A 9,272-nucleotide genomic window follows, 5' to 3' on the forward strand; every position below is an offset into this window, starting at 1 on the left:
TCAGAGTAACTTCTCCTGGCTATCACAAAATCAATTTACGTCTTATATCTCACGTCTTATATCCTGACTATCTCCCAGGTCCCTTAAATCTCTTTTTCACAGAGAACCTAGGTCTCAAACCCCAGATTTTAACCTAGCCAATTTAAGCAATCTGAGACATCCAAATGCTCCAAATTTTCCCAAATAATTTTCCATGTACAGCATATCACAGGATAAATCAGATTTACTTATTTTCTGAAATAACTAGGTCTAATAAAATACCTTAATGATAAAAGACAAATCCCTAAATGAAATTGTATTACAGAGTAGAAGGAAAAAACCTAATCCCATAAACTAATAATCTAAATGTGTTTGATGAGGACTAGAGAAGAATCTGAGTTGGGACCCCAAATCAAATTGTTATAGCTCTATAAGGGATCAGAAACCTCCTCAGGCCCTGTCTACCTATACATTGCCTGGGGCTGAATTTCAGACCTAGGACTGCATGGGAACAGTGTAATTCTGGCCTATATTTGATAACCTTTGCTTCCCTAGTGCCTGTCCACTATTAATTATATGTTTTGCCCAGTATACTTGGAAAGCTCCAGCACATTTGCAGTCTAATTTGGGTCACCTGGTATTTCTAAGTAGATTCTTTTAATTGTGTTTAGTCATCTCTGAAGCCTCACCCCCACAAGCCTTTGCTGCTGAGAGAAATGCAAGTTTAACTGTAATACATTTTTCCCTAAACAAAAGGAAGGGAACCATTCATTACCCTTTTTCTTCTTACGCAAAAACCACCACAAAGCGACTGCTCCTGCTCCTGCCATGGCTGTTAGGACAAATGCAGCAATGACTCCTTTCTGCCACACTGCTAAGATGACTGCAAATAAGAAAAGCATGTTTAAGAGAGTAGTTACAGTGACAGGTGAACACTACCAAATTCTGCAGCCCCTGACTTTTCATTTTACTTCACATCAACCTTCTTACGAACTGGAGAAGAAGATCTTGGAAGAGACTTGCATGCCAAGTTCTCTAGTGAGCCTCTCCTTTGTGACCAAAAGCTCAGTACATCAACAGTTTGGTTTCAGCTTGCATCTTGCTCCTTTGGCTTTTGGGCATCCCCTAAATTTTCCTACGTAAGCTGGAAAATCTCTGTTTATAAAGACATCTCTCTGTTTAACTTCTGCCAGTGCTGGAACAAAAACCACCAGTAAGGTGGTATTAACCACTCCAATAATGGAGTTATACTTAGGAACATCTCAAATCAGATGTCCTCACCTACAAAGGTGACAGAAAAAGCAGTTTATCATTAATAAGCTCACCACTGATGGTTATTGGACGGCTCCTCACATCCACGCTGGCTCGGTTCGAAGCCATGCAATAATAAGTCCCTGTGTCCCTCCTCTTCATTGTTTTCTTGTGCCATATGGTTCTGTCTGAATATTCCCTTACTTCATGTAGAAGAACTTCATGATCAGTTTTTTTAAAAAACTTGAAGTCAATTGGCCAAGATCCTTCTTTCACAGAGCAGAGGAAAGCAGTATCACTGCCAACTTCTACTTCTCCATACGGAATACTGCCCAAACTGGCATCCCTGATTGGCACTACAGAGGAAGGCACAAAGAAAACAAATATTAGCACCATTAGAAATAACTTTGATGACAAAATATTGTATTGTAGAAACACTTGCTTTAATGCTTAGTTAAACAGAGACTGAATGCACAGTATTATCTTTCTGAACAGTCTCTGCCAGACAGCATCCTCTAGTAAATATTTTTATACACCCAGAAATAGAGAGGGCATGAAGAAGAAACAAAGCAGACACAGGAAGAAATTATATCTATTCCACAGAGGTCAGTCAGTCTCTTTCCGTAAAATCCTTTGGATGCCCCTCTGGCCCCAGCCTACAAATTATTTAATTTCCAGAAATAATACACTCGCAGTTCCATTGTATAAATAATTATGGTGCAATTTATGTAGTTCTGCTTTCATAGTTATGTAGAGTTACGCTGTTTTATGCTAACTCTGTGGTGTGTTCTTGTAACTTTTAATATACAACAGAGGGTGTCAGGAGATAACAGAACAAGTTCTCCAAAGGCATAAGCAAATCCCAAATTTCAATGGTTACAGAATATAGCAAGCCCAATGAGAGAAGTTAGTTTGCATTTGAACGAGTTGTAAGGATATACATAGCCAAACCACAATTTTTAAGTCTGCTGGTTTACAAATGAAGCATACGAGCATACAAAGAACAAGCCTACGAGCAGATGAGCTTCAGCCTTTTTAATTACAAGGGGAGAAAAAGGACACACATTGTGTGATGCAAGACATGGAGAATGTCAGCAGCTTTGCAAAATGTTTGAGATATGAAGAATGTTTTGCTAAAATTCCCAAAGAAAAATTCTCTGGAAATATTCTAAATGTGTTTGGGGAAGGGCTATGGATAACATAAGGCAGATGTAAAGAAGGAGTCATTAAGGCAACACTGGTACAGAAGCAGAGGAAGGAAAGCAGATTTGATATGAAAAGATGCCGGTCATGAAAGCTGTGTTTGTATTAGGAAGCAGATTTAGATATAGCACATGGGTTACTACGACTGAGCCCCTGACAGAGAGAATTGCTCTGGAAAAGTCCTTTTTGCTCTGGATAAGTCCTTTTCCAGATCTGGTACAGACAGAAAGGACAGAATACAGAAAATTCAAAGTCGCCACCTCACCAGTGGTGGAATGTGGAAGACTGGCTCACCAGGCTCCAAAAAATTACCTTCTCTTCAGAGCTTCTAAAAAGTGTCACAATATATCCCAACCTACAGCTCTGATAGCTGGGATAGGCCAGTTCCAACAAAGAAATACCCACTTTTTAATGAACTAAGATTATGCTTTGTGTTTGTTTATTTGTACCTTGTTATTTCAAAATACCTTGACTTTAAATCTCCCTGGATAAAACTCTTCAGAGTTTTATCATTCAGCTTCTCTCTGCCGTTAGTAAACAGTGGAAGTGATGCATTTAAGGTGAGTACTAAGGTGCTGTAGTCTGGGTGAACGCAAATACTGTATTAAAAGCCTGGTTTGGGAGTTCAGCAAGTGGAGAGTGTGCAATAATCTGACTCAGAAGAAATGCAACAATTCCGGATTTATCTGTTCTAGTCATATACAACTCAGTGTCAAAACTCAGAAGGAAAACAGCCTATTAACCATAAGTTTATCTTATTAAGACCAACACAGTTCGGGTTTAAACCAGGATGCAAAACAGAAAACTCCTTGGTAGAGAGAAATTACCTCTTCTTTTTCAAAGATCAGAAATTGACTTCTGCTCTGGTCCTGGACTAATGTGCTCTGATAGGCTATTGTTTTAAGTCAAGTGAGCAATAACTTGTAAACATTTCACATCCATTTTGCTTAGTCCACCACTTGCTGCCACAGTTTCAAAACTCTAAATATGGCACTGGACAAGAAGAAGAATTAAACAGACTTACCTATCACTGTGACATTTAGAATGTTGCTAGTTTTCACACCACTGGAGTGATTGTTTCTAGCATCACATTTGTATCCTCCATTGTCATTTAGCCCAATATCTTCATCCAAGAACGTAGCATATGTGTCATTAGTTACATTTTTCTTAATTTCATCCCCTTTGTAGAATGTGAATGTTATCGGTGGTGTTCCCATCACTGAATGACAGATTAATTGTAGAGGCTTCCCTAATACCACCTCTGGTGAACCACTGACAACAGAAAGAGTTGGCTTGGAGACTGGAGCTAAAAGGTGAATTAAAAAAAAAAATGTTGCAAATTACACTGCATAAGGCCAAAAGACACAATATTATTTTGTAGAAAACATGAATATACAATATATAGCTAGTTTGCACACAGTCTATATTGGGAAGTTGTTCCTCATCGATAGAATGGAAATGGGGGGACTTGAACAAATCAATAGCATAGATAATAGAACATATGTGACTTTGAATAATGCAGCATACAGGGACAATATGAAGCAAAACAAGGATCAGTGACACAGCTGTGGATCATCCAAACTCCAAAAGCAGTTCTGACCCAAGGAACAAGTCTGCTCCTTGTATGACCTGAGAGGGATCATCCAGCTCCTCCTTAGGGCCCTGTTCCAGCAGCACAGTGAACAATCCAGCTCACCCCTTTGACAGACTGGAGAACCACTGTGCCTGTTCCATGAGAGGGAAGGGAACTCGAGTATACAGAGCTGGAGCTGGTGAGGGGGCTGCGTTTATAGTAATGAACCCTTGGCTTTTCAGGAGAGAGCCAAGCAGATGACCTCTAGCTCTCCTGGCTTTCTGCCTGGAAGGTCAGGGGAGGGATTCAAGGCAGACACTGACAGAGCTTCAGATCAAAGTGAAAGTTTTGTAGAACATTCCTGGCTCCTGCAAGTGGCAATGAATGACAGTTTATCTGGTCCCTAGCAGAACCTAGGGACTAGCAGGAAGCCATTCCAGCTCTCTTCTCTGAGGGCCAGCCCTGGAAAGCATGACTTGGTTATATCACAATACACTCTGCAGCTAAAGCACATCCCACAGAAATTCATGTTGTAAGAACTAACAGACACCCTGCTAGTTCATGGACTAGAGAATGATTCTGTAAACAGATATCTTTATGTATAAGCTTCTGTTTTAAATCCTCCTCCCACCCCAGTGGTTCTAAGCCTCTGTCAACTCACCATAAACATTTATCCTTACAGATTTGCTCTCCTTGACTATTCCTTTTACTTCAGCTTTGCAGGTGTAAAATCCAGTATCATTCACACTAACTTTAATTGGTAAGACTCTAGAATTTTTCAACAGGACATCTCCACTGGGACTTTTCCGTAATATAGAGAAGTTGGCTCTCCGAACACCATTAATGCTGCAACTCAAAATCAAATCTTTACTTTCATCCAACTTCGTCATGGAAGCAGACAGCGTCGGCCTGGGGAATAATTCTGCAAGATAAAAAGAGAGCTGATTCATTCAAAGAGAGCCTAGAAGAATATGACTGCTTATCTGAAAGTATACAGAATGAAGGACATACTGATAGTTTATAATTTGGGAACAAAACAATTGTGTTATTATAATATTATTGTACTTGCAGGGAAAACAGAAACTTAGCAATTGCTTGAAACCACTTTTCACAGGTTGTTTGAGCATATTATTTTAGTTGGGAAGTACAGGGGGGCAAAAATCAGAAAGTAAAATCTAACTAGCCTTTAACTTGCAGAAAATTTCCACTTGGATTTGGAGGTTACACTTGGACTCTGAGTTCTGCCAAATTTAAATTTAAATATTAATATTTTGAGTAAATCTAAGATGAACAGAGGCTTTACCTGACACAAAGACATTCAGTTTGCTGGTTTTAGACACCGCTCCTTGCTCCACCTTACACAGGTATTCACCACTGTCCTCTTGAGTAGCTACTGTAGAGTATCTCAAAAATTTCTTATCTCGTACACTATTCAGTATTGTTCTGTTTTTCTGGAAGATGATTTCAATGTCACGAATTTGAGCTACCACAGTTGAGCATTCAAATTCTATTTGGTCTCCCTCTGTAACATTATTGGAGGGCTTGGTGATCAGAGTGGGCTTTATAAATGGTTCTGCAAGAGAGCACATATAAACATACAGATAGATAGATACACATATAAATTTATGACCCAACTTCTATCTATAGCAAGCAAAGAAATGTAAAAAGAAAAGTTAAGCAACTTACCCTTGACTGTAACAAGTGTTCTGTTGCTGTGTTGTGAGCTTTCCCATCCAGATCTTACTTGTCTCTTGCCAAAGCAATCAAATTGTAAAATATTATCTCCCTCTTCAACATAATATTCCACTTCAGAAAAATTTTGGTTTTGTTCAGGTACACGTTTCTCCTTAGGTGCTGAATTTGTCTTTATCTTCCGGAAAACGAACTCTAAAGGAGGTACTTCTTCTGGCAGCTCACAACGTAATTTCACAACTTCACCCTCTACAACTTCTTTTTTGTCTGCAGTCAGGATTGGCTTGGTCATTCCTTACACCAGAAAACAAGAAAATAAACAGAACATTGCATAATCCTGAAATAAAGAGTATCTCTGATGACTGTGGGAATGATTTATACTGATTAAAAGATTAAAATAGTCTGCAAGAACCAAAAGATGATCTGGTAACTACTCAGTGCTGACAAATTCTTTCCAAGATGCTTTCCAAAGGGGAAAATGTCACCTGCAGTCAAGAACACATCTAGAAAGTGTATGGATGGAGCTGGCTCTGTTCTCGTAAGCGATGAAAGAACAAGACTGATACAACATTGCCTACAAAAGTGGCCTATGGCTGATGCTGACTTTAGTGATGGCTCTCACACTCTGAGCATCCCTGTACACTACTTCCAGCATTTCCAGGAATCAGCCCAAACCTCATCAGTTATTGGGATGGACACAATTTCACAAATAATGCTTCCTCTGCTCTCAGGAACAGAGGCTCAGGAAAGTGGGGACAGTAGCACAGACTGTGTTTCTGACTAGCACCAATCTGTCCTGGAGCCTTGGGGTCCTGAGTTCATTTATGTGCCTTAACATGGGGGATTAGTACCAAAATCTCATCAAGTACTGTGATGTCAAGGATAAAACACATATGGCAAGATACCTTGTTTAGCACTGATTATTATTCCTTCCCTGTAAGGTTGTTCTCTCTCTGTATCTCATCTGCCATGTCTGACAGAACACTTACCTGCTACCCAAACATAGATGGAGTTACTGAAACCCAGCTTTCCATCTGCTTTCACAGTACATTCATAGTCTCCTGTATCTGAAGATTTGGCTGCAGGTATTTCATACCATGCATCTTCTTTGTCTGATACGGTCATAAACACAAGCTTCCCATCCTTAAAAATTGTAAAATTATGCTTCAGCTGGAAATCAGTATTTTTGCTAATATCAGCATGGCAGCTGATTGACATTGGAGCTCCATTCTTCACTTTTACAGATGGCTGAACCTGGATTTCAACTCTGTTGAAAGTAAAAACTTGATAGAAAATAAAAAAGAAAAAGTTATATTTATTTTAAATTAGTCCAACATAACACAGTTATCTCAAGTTGCTACATTTAAATTACAAAAATTAATTTTAAAATTTACATTTCATTTGATAGGAATATTGTAATTTAAATTGATAAGTGCTTTTAGAAAAAATGTTCATGGTAGTATTTATATAGATATGTCTATATAAATATTCTATTATATACATATTCTATGTGTATAGAAATGTATGTGCATAGAAATATATTCTGTTTTTACAACCACAACAAGAAAAATAATTTGTAGTTTAAATGTTTACAGTTTACATGTTTCAATATTTAAAATTTACAGTTTAAATGTTTACAGTTTGTAGTTTAAATGTTACAACTGTTAGACTCCTGGTATAATTGATATTTATATTCTCACATCTCGAGGAATAAGTATAGAGAAAGGGGTATTAGTTCATTCATTTTCTCTTCCTTTAGAACTTACACTTTTGGGCTATGCCTGTTTTGTTCAGGATTTGTATTAGAAATTGCTATGTGAATAGAAAAACTTTCCTGCATCTAAAGAAGTCCCTTGTCTTGCACACTTCCCAGCTATTTATAATGTGTCCTTGCTAGAGAGAGTCTGGGGCATAAAATCAGTGAAAAACTGTGAATTTCTTTGCCTGTGAATAGACCACATGACAGCAAGGAGCAAACATTTCTCCCAGGTGATGGAAAAAAGGAAGCATGCAGAATGTATGTGCTGGGACCCAGCAGGATAAGATAAAACGTAAACATGTTCCTTTCAGAACACAATTTCTGAACTCTTCTCAGACATGATCAATTCTTTTGCAAGACCAGGAGACAGTGCCCTTAACTTATATTCTATAATTTTATCCTCCCTCCTTCCTTGTGAGCATGAGAGGGATTTTTACATATCAAAACAAAATTCCAATTTTCTCTCCCACCTCTTTTGTGGCTCAGTCAAGAAAATTACTCTAGAAAAGATTTCACCAAAACCTTTATTAAGGTATGAACAGCACATCTCTGATTTAAACACTATACCAAGAAACACCAAGTAAACCCTTTTTTTTATTATTTCATATAGTCAACTCTCATACCGAGCTCGTACAGCAAATCCAAAGAAACTCTGTTATGGATGCATACCCACAAATGTGGAATTTGTTAACTTAGTTATATTAAATTTGTACATAAAAAACACCAACAAAACAAAACAAAACTACCATTCCCTACCTTTCCCCTGAGCATAAACTTCTGAACCTGGGAAAAAAAAAAAAAAAAAAAAAAAAAAAAAGTTATTTTCAAAGCTTACAGATTGAGAGACAGTAATGTAAAACTGTAAAAAACCTCAAACAACCCCACACAAACCAGAAACACATGTACCAACCCAGAGATTTAGTTCTCAAACTTACACTGCAAGAAAATCACCAGCAGAGCAAGATACATCTCGTTCCTGAAGAACAGACACTTTAATTCCAAAATAAAACAATATTCATTATCAGAGGTGATGCCTCCAGGTACCAAAACCACGTTATGTTTTTTTCCCTTGTTCTTTTATGGAAACTGATAAAAATTTGCCATTAAAATTTGTATGTTTCCCCAGATCTTCAGCAGAAACTGGCTGCATCAAGTAATCGTTCCCATTACTGGAAACTGGAAATGGCAAACAATGAGAATCTATCTGCTGCTCCCAGGCAGATTACTGGTCAGGAAGTGACTGGACTTTTCCTGAGGGCGCTACCAAGTGCATTTGCTTTGTTTAATTTCTTAAGGTGTATTAAAAAAACAAGAAGTTCCAATGACATTATCCTGCAGTTCCTGTCAATATGGGTATTTTTAAGTCACCATTAACCATTTAGGAACAAAAATTACCTTTGGTACTTGACCTCAGCAGATACTTGAGCAAATATTTCCCTTCATCCTAACAGAGGACTCTTTCAGAGAATAGATATACATAATTACTCATTTTCCCCCTTTACCTCCATTCTTAGGTCTCCCATTTTTGCTGTGGCAAAGAACAACTTTACTGGAGGTTATACAATAAATTCAAATTATCTCAAAAAGCTTAGGTACTGTTGTGTGAGACTAGAATACTGACAGGTGGATCTCTCATACTACCATCATATATCAAAAACATGGATCTGCACCAGATTTTTTTTTATGCAGTTAGGACTGTACAAAGGATACAATCACAAACTTTAAACCCCTGAGGAAAAGAATTGGATGGAGTTTCAATTCTCAGCAGAAATCTACAGCAGCACTGACACAATTTGAAACAGAGAACACTTCTCT

General features: G+C 38.0%; 1 protein-coding gene across 17 annotated transcripts in view; it reads right to left on the bottom strand.

The window, feature by feature from the left end:
* PECAM1 (platelet and endothelial cell adhesion molecule 1) overlaps positions 1 to 8,759 on the bottom strand; it is a 31,301-nt gene extending 22,542 nt beyond the window's left edge. For 6 of the 17 annotated variants that reach the window (XM_086857459.1, XM_086857458.1, XM_023938785.2 and 3 more), the window contains exons 1-9: positions 8,393 to 8,722; positions 8,214 to 8,240; positions 6,688 to 6,981; positions 5,693 to 5,992; positions 5,310 to 5,579; positions 4,668 to 4,928; positions 3,458 to 3,739; positions 1,305 to 1,586; positions 755 to 862 (exon numbers count right to left, since the gene is read on the bottom strand). In XM_086857459.1, coding sequence (XP_086713585.1) covers positions 755 to 862; positions 1,305 to 1,586; positions 3,458 to 3,739; positions 4,668 to 4,928; positions 5,310 to 5,579; positions 5,693 to 5,992; positions 6,688 to 6,981; positions 8,214 to 8,240; positions 8,393 to 8,426 — 1,858 coding nt within the window. In that variant the 5' untranslated portion in view covers positions 8,427 to 8,722. Of the gene's footprint in view, positions 1 to 754; positions 863 to 1,304; positions 1,587 to 3,457; positions 3,740 to 4,667; positions 4,929 to 5,309; positions 5,580 to 5,692; positions 5,993 to 6,687; positions 6,982 to 8,213; positions 8,241 to 8,392 lie in introns of all 17 variants that reach the window. The other 11 variants (XM_086857462.1, XM_086857461.1, XM_086857460.1 and 8 more) reach the window with 5 other exon arrangements.
* Between the last annotated feature and the right edge of the window lie 513 nt (positions 8,760 to 9,272).

This window comes from Cyanistes caeruleus, chromosome 19, assembly GCF_971803275.1.
Source record: "Cyanistes caeruleus chromosome 19, bCyaCae1.hap1.1, whole genome shotgun sequence".
NCBI classification, from domain to species: Eukaryota; Metazoa; Chordata; class Aves; order Passeriformes; family Paridae; genus Cyanistes; species Cyanistes caeruleus.